Source organism: Cricetulus griseus, assembly GCF_003668045.3.
Source record: "Cricetulus griseus strain 17A/GY chromosome 1 unlocalized genomic scaffold, alternate assembly CriGri-PICRH-1.0 chr1_0, whole genome shotgun sequence".
NCBI classification, from domain to species: domain Eukaryota; kingdom Metazoa; phylum Chordata; class Mammalia; order Rodentia; family Cricetidae; genus Cricetulus; species Cricetulus griseus.
Window position 1 is genome coordinate 60,678,071 of NW_023276806.1, and position 12,653 is coordinate 60,690,723.

At 44.7% G+C, this 12,653-nt stretch overlaps 1 protein-coding gene across 7 annotated transcripts in view; it reads left to right on the plus strand.

The window, feature by feature from the left end:
* The first annotated feature begins 9,064 nt into the window (after positions 1 to 9,064).
* Rprd2 (regulation of nuclear pre-mRNA domain containing 2) overlaps positions 9,065 to 12,653 on the plus strand; it is a 61,076-nt gene continuing 57,487 nt past the window's right edge. For 5 of the 7 annotated variants that reach the window (XM_027393648.2, XM_027393651.2, XM_027393649.2 and 2 more), the window contains exon 1: positions 9,065 to 9,813. In XM_027393648.2, the coding sequence (XP_027249449.1) occupies positions 9,609 to 9,813 (205 nt within the window). In that variant the 5' untranslated portion in view covers positions 9,065 to 9,608. The remainder of the gene's footprint in view (positions 9,814 to 12,653) is intronic. The other 2 variants (XM_027393654.2, XM_035450649.1) reach the window with 1 other exon arrangement.

Sequence of the window (12,653 nt, forward strand, 5' to 3'; positions counted from 1 at the left end):
CTATGACCTGGGGGGCGGGGGGATCTAATGCCTCTGAGGGCACCTTCCCTCACACACACATAAATTTATCTTCCCTCACATACCCCTCCCCCAAATTTAAAATTGTAGTGGCTCAAGAGGAGTTTTATCAATTAAAAGCACTGGCTGCTTTTCCGGGGACCTAAGTTTGATTCCTAGTACCCACATGGAAGCTCACAACTGTATGCTGCAACTCCAGTTTTAGGGGACTGAACTCTTTCTAGCTAGCTGCACACTTCTGGGGTGAATACATAAATGTAAATGAAACACACACATAAAAAGTAAAATAAAAGCCGGGCATTGGTGGGCATTGGTGGCTCAAGCCTTTAACCCCAGCACTTGAGAGGCAGAGGCTGAGGCAGGCGGATCTCTGGGAATTCAAGACCAGCCTGGTCTACAAGAGCTAGTTCCAGGACAGCCTCCAAAGCCACAGAGAAGGCCACCAATGCCCAGGGAACTCAGGGATTTGTACATACTAGGCAAACACTATACCTACTGACTTCCATCCCCAGCACCTAACTTAACATTTTGTCTTTAAAACAAAAAGCCAGACATAATGGCTTTTTTAGGTCTATAATCTGCACTAAGGAGGCTCTATGGAGCAGATCCCTGCAAATTCAAGGCCAAGCCTGATATGAATGATTCCAGGACAGCCTGGGCTATAGAGTGAGATCCTATCTCTAACATCCCCTGTACTAATTACTTTTTTTGTGGCTGTGATGAAGCACCATGACCAAAGTTTATTTTGGTTTATGGTTTCAAAGGAGGAATCTATTGACGGCCTGACAACAAGTAGACGAACAGAAAGCTGGCTGATCACATTTCACCTGTACACAGGAAGCAGGGAAATCTATAAAATCCTCAAAGGCTGGACCCCAATGATATTCTTCCTCTAGCAATGCTCCAAGCCCTAAAGTTCCCATACTCACCAACAATGCTGTGCTACCATCTCATTTGAACTAGGACACTCAAAAACAGCAAAAAACCTTAGCCCATTTTTTTTTTTAAGATTTTATTTATTATGTATACAACATTCTGCTTCCATGTATATCTGCAGGCCAGAAGAGGGCACCAGATCTCATAACAGATGGTTGTGAGCCACCATGTGGTTGCTGGGAATTGAACTCAGAACCTCTGGAAGAGCAGTCAGTGCTCTTAACCTCTGAGCCATCTCTCCAGCCCCTGATTTGGTTTTTTGAGACAGGGTTTTTATCTGTGTAGCTTTGGCTGCCATGGAATTTCCTCTGTAGAGCCGGCTGGTCTTAAACTCACAGAAATCTGCCTCCTGAGTGCTGGAAATAAAAGTATTTGCCACTACCACCTAGTCTTTTATTTTTTAAAAGAGGTCAAAATGGCCTGCTGCCCAGCCTGATAATCTAAGTTCAATTCCCAGTACTCACATGGTGGCTCACATTCTAGGAGACTGGAGCTTTTGCTGGACCTCATAGCCAGAGTTAACAGTATATCTTGAGGTCATTTAAGACTGACAATCCACCCAGACTGTTTAACCTGCCTCTAAGAGGACAATATTACAACCAAGCTTCCTTGCCTTACACTTTTCACATAATCATCTTTTACATCCTAAGTCAATATATAGCTGTAAGCTTAAATTAGCTACTCTTCCATGTCCATGACCCATCATAGTACATGAGTATCACTTGCTGAAAGCAGCAAAAACAGAAATTAAAAGCAGTCTTCTAAAATGATTATCTACCATAAATGTTGTGTTGGGAGCCAGGGTTGGTGGCGCACGCCTTTAATCCCAGCACTCGGGAGGCAGAGGCAGGCGGATCTCTGTGAGTTTGAGACCAGTCTGGTCTACAGAGCTAGTTCCAGGATAGGCTCCAAAGCCACAGAGGAACCCTGTCTCGAAAAACAAAAAACAAAAAACCATTTGGATGTGGGGTGATAGATATTGATGTTTGTAATATTTCTATCTGGGTTAGCTGGGGTCTTTGGAGTCAATGACATAATCCCTTGTAAAACTCTGTTGAAGCTTTCTGGTAAGTATCCCATTGTCCTTTCCCATGCCGTTCAGTAAAGACAGCAAAGCCCTTTGTCAGAGACAAACAGAAACAGACTCACTCAACACAGAGACAGGATGGAAGACACAGGAAACAAAGTAGTGAATCCAAATCTGGACTTACTCTTAGTTAAATGACCCCAAGAGGGAAGTGCTTTGATTCCTTCCTTCTTTTCTTCTTTCCTTCTTTCCTTCCTTCCTTTCTTCCATTATTTTTTGAGACAGGGTTTCTCTGTAGCTTTGCAGCCTGCCCTGGAACTCCCTCTGGAGACCAGGCTGGCCTAGAACTCACAGAGATCCAACTGTCTCTGCCTCCCAAGTGCTGGGACTAAAGGCATGCGCCACCACTGCCCAGCCTGGCCTGTGATTTGATTTCTTAATGCAAAACAAGCACATTATTGGTAACTTGGAGTTAATCACTAATGTGTTTAATTCACAGAGAGAGAACAACAACTGTAAGTTGCCCTCTAACAAGTATACTGGGACATGCATGAACTCCTCACACACACAAATACACAAGTAATTTCTTAAAAAAAAAACCCTAATGTATGCCAGGCAATGGTGAAGTATGCTTTTAATCCCAATACTCAGGAGGCAGAGGCAGGAAGATCTCTGTGAATTTGAGGCCAGCTTGTTCTACAGAATGAGTTCTAGGACAGCCAAGTCTATACAGAGAAACCATGTCTTGGAAAAAAAAAATCCAGGGGCAGGAGAGATGGCTCAGCAGTTAAGAGTACTGACTGCTCTTCCACAGGACCCAGGTTCAATTCGCAGCACCCACATGACAGCTCACAACTGTCTGTAGCTCCAAATCTAGAGGATCTGGCACCTTCACAAACATACATTCAGGCAAAACACTAGTGCACATAAAATAAAAGGGAAAAAAAAACCCCAAGATACAAGTTTTTGATGATATTGATGTGTCCTTTGGGGAGAAGGGTGTGTGTGTGTGTGACGATAGCAACTATTTGTTTGGTTGGTGTTTTTTATGTTTTTTTTTTTTTTTTTTTGAGATAGGGATTCTCTTTGTAGCTTTGTAGACCAGGCTGGCCTCGGACTCAACAGAGATCTGCATGCCTTTGCCTCCCAAGAGCTGGGATTAAAGTGGTGCACCACAATTGCCTGGTGATAGCAACTACTTTTCTATTTTTGATTGTGAGCCTAGCCTTTGACAGCTGAGCCATCTCTCTAGCCTGATAGCAACTACTTTAATAGGTATCTTAAGTTGCCCATATTAGCCTTGAACTCACTCTGTAGCCTAGGAGAACTTGAGCTTATGATTTTCAATATTTTCTTTTTTTGGTTTTTCCGTAACAAGGTTTCTCTGTATTGTTTTGGAGATTGTCCTGGAACTCACTCTATAGACCAGACTGGCCTCAAACTCACAGAGATCTGCTTGCCTCTGCCTCCTGAATGCTGGGATTAAAGGGGTGCGCCACCAATGTATGACAATTGTCAATATTTTTGAAGATAATAAAAACATACAAATATTTTTCCTTCAAATAGAATAGACAGGGCTACACAGAGAAACCCTGTCTTGAGAAAAATAAAAATAAAACAATGTAAAATAATAGAAAATTTGTGGTCTATTGTTAAGTAGTAAATAAAGTATTTGAAAAGTATTGTGCTTTCTGATTTGGGTTTGTTCTGGCACTGGGGAAAAAAGCAGTCATGGTAGGGGAAGAAAACATTCTATATATAATAATTCTAACTAGAAATTTTTGAGATATGCTAACAAAAAATCATGGGGAGGGGAGGGAAGGCATTATTGAAAAGTTGGGTTGTAATAATTGGAGAGAACTTGTATTTAACTTGGTAAATTACAAGAAATAACATTTTCGGTCTTATTTGTATGCATGTGTACATGCTCAGGTTCAGGCATGCTGTTTTGACCACTGATCTATCAGATTCTCTCTCTCCTCTCTCTCTCTCTCTCTCTCTCTCTCTCTCTCTCTCTCTCTCTCTCTCTCTCTCGATGGAGTCTTACACTTTGCTCAGGCTGGCCTGGAATTCTTTCTGAGCTTCTCAAGTCCTGGAATTATGTATGCATGTCAATATACCTAGCTGTTTTTATTTTCAAACAGAGAACTTGGAGGTGTGTTGGGTATCACTGTGCAAAACAAAAGCATTGAACCAAGAAGTGGTGGTTACCTTTCATCATCAAGTTGACTAGTCTTGAAATCTTCCAGAAGACACCCCTCTGGGAGTGTCTATGATGGCATCTTCAGGTTTAATTAAGGGACGAGAGGCAGTGGGTATGGTCTGGGGGCCCCAGAGTGAATAAAAGAAACCAGGTGGATGAAATATGAGCACCAGTATCCATCCCTCTGACCGACCACAGAAGTAATGCAAACAGCACCTCTCTGCTTTCCAGTAATGGTGGACTATAACTTCTCAAACTATGAGACAAAACAAACTCTCCTATAGGTTGCTTTTTTGTTGTTAGATATTTGGTCACAGCAAAAAAAAAAAAAAAAAAAAAAATGAATAGGTTGCCTTGGGTAGTCTTATGACCCATTAAAAACAATGGTAGTCACGTGGTTCTGTAGCTAAGTTAGCCAAAGCACCTGTCTCATAAGAACAGTAGTCTCAGAAGGCATGGGAATTAACAAAGAGTCTAGAGCATCTGAGGTTTGATAAGTAGAGGCAAAGGGTAGATTCAAAACTAGGAAACTAGGTGTGATACATGCCTGCAAACCCAGAAGTAGGGAGGCAGTGATGATGGAGACAAGAGGATCAGAAATTCAGGGTCAGCCGGGCATTTGTGGCACATGCCTTGTTTTGTGGTGCATGCCTTGTTTTGTGGCGCATGAGAATGTTTCAAAACAAATACAACACCAATAAAAGCTAGGATGTTCAACTTAAATAAATCTGAATGTAGGTAATAAACCAAATCTTTGGGAAAAATGGGAGAAGCAGCAAAGGGAAATGAGTTTTAGCTTCCAGGCATGGTGGCACCTGTTTTTAATCCCAGCATTGAGAAGGAAGAGGCGGTTACCCTGTGGATTCAAGGGCAGGATCGTTTACAAAGGACAGCCAGGGCTATTACACAAAGGAAACACTGTCTCAAACAAACACACAAACAAAAAATTTAAGTTGGCAAAGTGGTGGTGCACACTTTTAATCCCAGCACTTGAGAGGCAGAGGCAGGTGCATCTCTGACAGTTTGAGACCAGCCTGGTCTGCACACTGAGCTCCAGGAGAACCAGGACTACAAAGTGAGACCCTGTTTCAAAGTAACAACTGAAGACTTAAATGGGCTTGGGGTATAGCATGGGAAAGGCTGTAACTTTGACTCCAAGAACAGAAGGGACAAAACAAAAAAAGGCTGGGGCAGGAAAAGAGAGATCGTTCAACCACTGAGAGTACAGGATGCACTTCCCGAGGACCAGCGTTCAGTTTCTAGCATTGATACCAGGCAGCTCACAAGAGGTTTATATGCATGTAACAGCAATTGACGTCACTTTCTAAGCATTCTACATGCATTAACTCATCTAATAATGAGTCAAACTGGAAAGGTTTTGAAAAATGCTTGAAATTGAAGCCAGTGAAAAGGCTAAATTTCAGTAGTCTTTTTTTCCATCTCTAGATAGTTTCTCTTTGTGTGTAGCCCTGATGTCCCTGATGAAAGGGAACTCTCTCTGTAGACCAGGCTGGCCTCAAACTCACAGAGATCTGCCTACCTCTGCCTCCCAGGTGCTGGGATTAAAGGTGTGTGCCACTACAATGCCCAGCCAAGTAGGCTGATTTTTAGACATCTTGTGTGAGAGTCTGTGTAAGAAACACTGTGAATTTACTGTAAACTATGGATGGGGCACAGTGCAGAATGTTCTTCCCACAAGGTAGCCCTCTAGAAGAGAACTGCATAAACTATGTTAAGTGAATGCACTTGAAAGCAAGGACATGAAGGGAATGCCCCGGCATGTCTACATTATCTCTGTGGGAAAGACAAAGGCCTGGGAGGAATATTCTTGGGTCTTTTCACATGACCAAAGATGGTAAGACATAACATCAAGTGTATTCCCTTGCTGTCTTTGTATTCACTTAAGCTAACTGTAAACATCACCTCATGTTTTGCTTGCTTTAATAGTAAAAAAACTCGAAGTGCTTTATTTACCTACTCTTGAACTCAAAGGCTTAGAGTCCCCTCTTTTACCCCAAGGCTGATCTCTGGCATTTCCACCCCAGGAGACAGCCTTAATGGCAGGTGGGATTCAATAATCTTGCTCTGAAACTGTTACATTATCCAACAGAAAAATAGAAAGTTAAGACCATCAACTGCGAGCCGGGCGGTGGTGGCACCTGCCTTTAATCCCAGCACTCGGGAGGCAGAGGCAGAGGCAGAGGCAGAGGCAGGCCGATCTCTGTGAGTTCAAGACCAGCCTGGTCTACAAGAGCTAGTTCCAGGACAGCCTCCAAAGCTACAGAGAAACCCTGTCTTGGGAAAAAAAAAAAAAAATCATCAACTGCGGGCTGGAGAGATGGCTCAGAGGTTAAGAGCACTGACTGCTCTTCCAGAGGTCCTGAGTTCAATTCCCAGCAACCGCATGGTGGCTCACAACCATCCGTTATGAGATCTGGTGCCCTCTTCTGATGTGCAGATATACATGGAAGCAGAATGTTGTATACACAATACTTAAAAAAAAAAAAGACCATCAACTGCCATTCATGGTGAAGCACTTGGTAAACTGGTGTATCTCTGAAGCATTATGCAATGTGGCAGCTAGTGTCTGCAAACCCAGAACCCCAGCTAGTGTTGGGAAGACAGGAGGATTGCTGGAGCTTGCTGGCCACAGGCAAAACAAAATGGAATCACACATTAAAGCTCCATGTGATCAAACTTTAGTTGTTTATTTTGAGCTCCCAAGAAACCAGAAAAGAGCTCATAGTCAAATCCCCAAGCTGGTCCGTTACAGCCAGCCTGATAAGGAAGTCCTGATTTTAACCTTTGGAAGGAAAATATATTAAAAACAATCTATCTGTTTTTAGTTCTATTTCTTCTTTCCACGGCTCTTCTCTATCTGCAATGCCAAGCTTCTGCTCAGCTCATCAGAATATCCACGGTATAGAATGAGAAGTTGTCTTATTCTAGGATCTTAAAAGTCATTACAGTCTTTAAAACTGTTGTAATTTCTTTTAGGAAACCCAAAGTTCACCTTTAGTCCCAGCACTCAGGAGGCAGAGGCAGGCGGATCTGTGTGAGTTCAAGACTAGCCTGGTCTACAACAGCTAGTTCCAGGACAGCCTCTAAAGCCACAGAGAAACCCTGTCTCGAAAAACCTAAAAAAAAAAGAAAAAAAAAATCCAAAGTCATCCAGGCATGGTGGCACAGGCCTTTAATCCCAGCACTTGGGAGGCAGGCATATAGGATATCCGTGAGTTTGAGACCAGCTTGGTCTACAGAGCTAGTTCAAAGACAGCCAGGGCTATACAGAGAAACCTTGTCTCAAGGCTTTCAAGTCCAAACAGAGCCCTCTTCCCTTCTGACCTCTTCTGCCCCTTGTCTTATTGGCTTTATTATCTTCCAGTCACACTGGCTTCCTTGTTCTTCCTTAATGTTAAGGCAGTCCTAGTGTAGGGACTTTACACTTCATGTTCTTTTCCAGCTCTCCCGTTCCATCTGTGCTTGGTTGCTTTTCCCCTCAAGTGTCTCTTTTCTCTAAGATTTATTTATTATGCATGCATGTATATGCCAGAAGAGGGCACCAGATCTTATTACAGATGGTCTTGTGAAACACCTTGTGTTTGCTGGGAATTGAACTCTGGACCTTGGGAAGAGCAGCCAGTCGATCTCTCCAGCCCCAGCCACTTACACGTTTTTTGTTTTTTTTTTTTTTTTCTGACACAGGGTTTCTCTGTGTAACAGCCCTGGCTGTCCTTACTTTGTAGACCAGGCTGGTCTCAAACTCAAGAGATCCGCCTGCACCTGCCTCCTGAGTGCTGGGATTAAATATGTGCCGCTACCACTGCCCCGCCAAGTATCTCCTTTTAAAAACTGGTTCACACCATTTTTATGCATATACTCAAGTCTTTCTCCCTTACTCCTATTCCTTGCCTCTTTATTCCCTGGCACACAGGGTTCGACGCTGCTATCGATCAGGCCCGGAGGAATTTTGTTTTTGCTTTGCTATCATGTCCCCAACCCTAAAGCAGTTCTTGGCACAAAGACATTAATGAATACTCAATGTGAAACCTCTCTATTTATTAGGAATACACGAACCTCCAAATTTCCCCAAGAGATTAACACAGGCAGGTGACATGTAACGGCTAATCTGAAATTATGCTAATAAACGCAATACTTGAGACTTGCCAGCTATAGCAATTGTGAGGCTATCATAACCGACCACAGAAGCCACATCTTGTCAACTACCCTTTCCTCGTCTCGGAGACTTTTACAGAGAAATTTCCGTTTAATTCCAGCTTTCTAGAATGCGGGCGGCCGACGGGCTGTGAGTGGTGTCACCGGTGCACCGGGGGTGTGTGCGACACCGTTTAGTCCAGGAGTCTGCGTAGGGAACGGTTCACTGGACCCGACGCATGCGCACCTCTCACCACGCCGCAAGGCGGCTGCCAGCCATTTTGTCGCGCGTCCATCCCCGATTTCGGGGTGGTAGCGGATGCAGCTGCCAGAAACGGCGGCCACAAAACGGGGGGGGGAATCTCCCCGCCTCGTGCGAGCTAGAGGATCCAAGCGAGCAGCGAAAGGCGCAGGGCGGAGCACTAAACACGGGCCTCCTGGCGTCCCGCGTTGCCCGGCTCCTCGCCAGGTTTTCCTCCCAGCTTGCTACGCGCAGACCTAACGCGCAGGCGCACAAGTCACGCAGCGCCTCCTCGGCGTCCAGGGCCGCCGGTTCTTGCGCGCGCTTCCCGACCCCTCCCTGGATTGGTCAGATCGCGGAGCCATCAGCCTGCCTCCGCCCTCAAGGTGGAGGAGGAAGCGGAGGGGCGGGGCTGCCGCGCGCGTGCGCGCTGCTCTCCGCTGGTCCATTGCTGCTATTGCGTTGCAAAAAAAAAAAAAAAAAAAAAAAAAAAAAAAAAATTCTGACTAGGTAGCTTTGGGCCTTCTCTGTGGTAGGGAATCCAAAGGAAAAGCTTTCTGCAACCGAAGGGACGGCCTGGTCGTATCCCGTTTTTGGTACTAAGGCGCCCGTGGCTCGCCGGAGTCCGGCCGACGGGATGAGGGAAGGGCCTTGAGAGTTGAGGGCCGCAAGGATAAAACCCTTAGTTTCGGCGCTGGGCGTTTAGAAAGGCGTCGCAGGTCCTGTCTTCCGCGTAGTCCTCTCCCGACTACTGGTATAAACACGACCCCCCCCCCTCCCCGAGCCCTGGTGACCAACCTTCGAGACCCGCAGCCCCTCCCCGGAGCGTGTGGGAGCCGCCAGCGTGCCGGGCAGCCAGTCTTGCTGCCTCCGGAGGAGCCCAGCGCGCGCCCCATCCCCACCCCCTGGCCTCCCTCCCCGCCTACGGCTTTCACGCACTCGCAGTGATTGTTTTGCCCGCTCCCGCCGCCGCTGCCGCCGCCGCCGCCGCCGCCAGAGGACCAGCGGCGCTTGTGCAAACCGGGAAGATGGCGGCCGGCGGCGGCGGAGGCAGCAGCAAGGCCTCCTCCTCGTCGGCCTCGTCCGCCGGGGCCCTGGAGTCCTCGTTGGACCGAAAATTCCAGTCGGTGACCAACACCATGGAATCCATTCAAGGCTTGTCGTCCTGGTGTATAGAGAACAAGAAACACCACAGCACAATCGTCTACCATTGGATGAAGTGGCTCCGGAGATGTGAGTGTGGGGGGGCCACCGGGAAGGGGGGTGCCGGGGAGATGGAGGAAATGCGGCCCCAAATACCCTGGGGGGTTGCCCACGGGGCCGCTGCACCCACTTGGGGTTCCCATTACAGCCCTGACGCGGGTGTTCCCAAGCCCAGACTCCATTGCTAGGCAGGGTTGCCCTGGTCTGCAGGGGGCTCGTCGCTTGGAATTTTTTTTTAGCGTCTCATTTGGCGTGACCTTGGGCCGTTGGGCCTAGACCCATAGAGATGTACGTGTTTCCTTCCGAGCCCTGTAAGGTGTGTTGTTGGTTTTTTTTTTTTTTTTCCTGAACCCCCACGGAAATTGTAGCGTCCGTTTATTCCTTATAGGCCTTGACGTGTTAATGATTTCTGGGTTTCCTGGTAGTAGTCGTCAAGCTGTGGTTTAAGCTGTTCACTTCGCCGGATGATTATGTGGGACCATTCCGCGTTTTTCCGCCGACGTGAAACTTGGGATGTGTATGAAAAGGGGCCTTCCCTTGATTAATAAGTGTAAAACTTGTCTTGCGTTTTGAGGAGGTTGAATGTGAAGCAGCAGTATGAGCTCTAACGTTGCTGTGAGGCGACCACCTGTTTTCCCTTTACCTGTGTTTGCAAGAGTGAAATACCGACGACACACAACTGAGAAACTGTTATCAGTGTTATCCTTGGTACCGAAGCATAGAATGTATCCGACCACTTTTGATCACCCGAAGGACGTTTTACAGAATTGAGTTTGTTTGCATAGGCAATCAAAACGGGAAGTGTAGATTTCTTAGTATTATTTATTTTAGCGTATAATACTTACCTCCCCCCACCCCCCGCCCTATACGGGTTTTGATTGTTTTTGCCTTCAACCTGTGGGACTCTCCCCGCATCACCTCTTTAATATAGAAAAGATGTCTTCTAAAATATGGTTTGCTAAACTGGGCGTGGTGGCTCATGCCATTCTGGAGGCTGAGGCAGGAGGATTGTCACATGTTTGAGGCCAGTTTGGGCTAGATAGTAAATCCCAAGCAGCCTTAATCCCAATTCCATACATATTTATTTGAGTTTTAGTTTGCTTTCTATCCTTATAGACTCATTTACTTATTTACTTATTTATTTTTGGTTTTTCGAGACAGGGTTTCTCTGTGTAGCTTTGGAGCCTGGAACTCGTTTGTAGATCAGGCTGGCCTCGAACTCAGAGAGATCCACCTGCCTCTGCCTCTGAGTTCTGGGAGTAAAGGCTCCTTATAGCCTCTTGTCAGTGCTAACCGTTTTCTTACTGCCCATTTGTCTTTGCTTCTGTAATATTTTTTAGTTTACTTGATCGTGAACAAATGGATAAAACTTCAAAAAGTTATTGATGGGGCAGTTGTTCTCTGGTTCTTTGAAATATAGTGCTGCAAAAGATACTCGAGAAAAAAAAAAGACAGAATTAGGTAATCTCTGCTTACTATATCAGATCTTTTCATTTATTTCTTGCCAAGAGGTAAAATTAAGATCTGCAATATCAAATATGCTGCCACCTTCAAAGACACGCATACTAAGTCTCTGCTGCATGGCAGCCATTTCCTTAACCTTATAATGTACTTTATAATCTATTGAATTACAAATGAGGAAACTAAGAACTCAGAAATGTCAGGTTGCTGAAGGTTACTCAGTAAAATGATGTAGTTAGGGTTTGGATCTGTCATTAACTCTGAAACAGTGTTTGATGTATTTGGTACCTCAGTAGTAGTAAGCAGTGCCGATGTGATTAGAACATCTTCCACCCTGGGTTAAATTATGAAGCATTTTTACATTCCCCACTGTTGGTTTCTAGTGCTTCAACCCTTTGGTTATATTATTTTCAAGAATAAGTTGGTCCCTATCTCTGCTTTCTGGGATCACAAGTGACAGTTAACACTTTTCTTTTTTCCTAGTCAGCAGTGAGACCAGAATTTTTCCTGCCCCTGCTGCTGTTTTGTGTCTGAGCTTATTTCCTTTGTTGGTACTAAGAGTAGGAGAGCAATTATCTAAAAAGTGAATTCTACATAATTTAAAAGAAGTTAAATGTGTTTGGCTTTTTACAACTTGCTATCAAATTCATAGTGGAGTGGAATTTAACTTTCTAAAATGACTAAGAATAATTTTTGGGCATGTGTATTTACACTTGAAAGATATCTGTCATAGAAAGCCTGAGTGGTAAAGAGTAGGACACAAATAGTTGGTGTATTAGGTCTGGATTTTCACTTAATTTTGTGTACATCGTGACATAGTGTGGTTGCTAAATTTGCTTAGGTAAAATTGTGAGGTAGATACTGGGCATTCTCAATCTCTCTGTCCATTTCCTGATGCTGCTTTTTCATCTCCCTTTTCTTCTGACATCAATATTTAGTCATTTGGAGGTCAGTTAAGTTTAAGTGACTGTGCTAGATATTCAAGATATGTTTTCTTTCTGTCATTTTATGATGCATCTAACTCAGGGCCTCCTGAATTCTGTGCAAGCACTACCACTGGACTACATACACCTCAAGTCCTCAGATATTTTCATTGTATCCTTAATCTTACGATATGTAGTAACAATAACAGACTTTTTATGCATTGGAAAGAAAAAACTTTAATAAGCTAGCATGCTTCCTGAAGTTGTATTCCATAGTCAGGTTCCATTGATTTCATCTAGGCATAGCTATAACATTTATTATCTTCTGTCTGTCTGGGTTACCCTGGCTGGTTTGGTATTCCGTGTGTAGCCCATATTGGTCTCCAACCTGCAGTCTGTTGCTGGTTTTGTAGCTATTCACCACTGTACTTATTTTCTGAAGTGATCTTTCTATGGTATGAACAGATATTATGCTTTTACAATTTT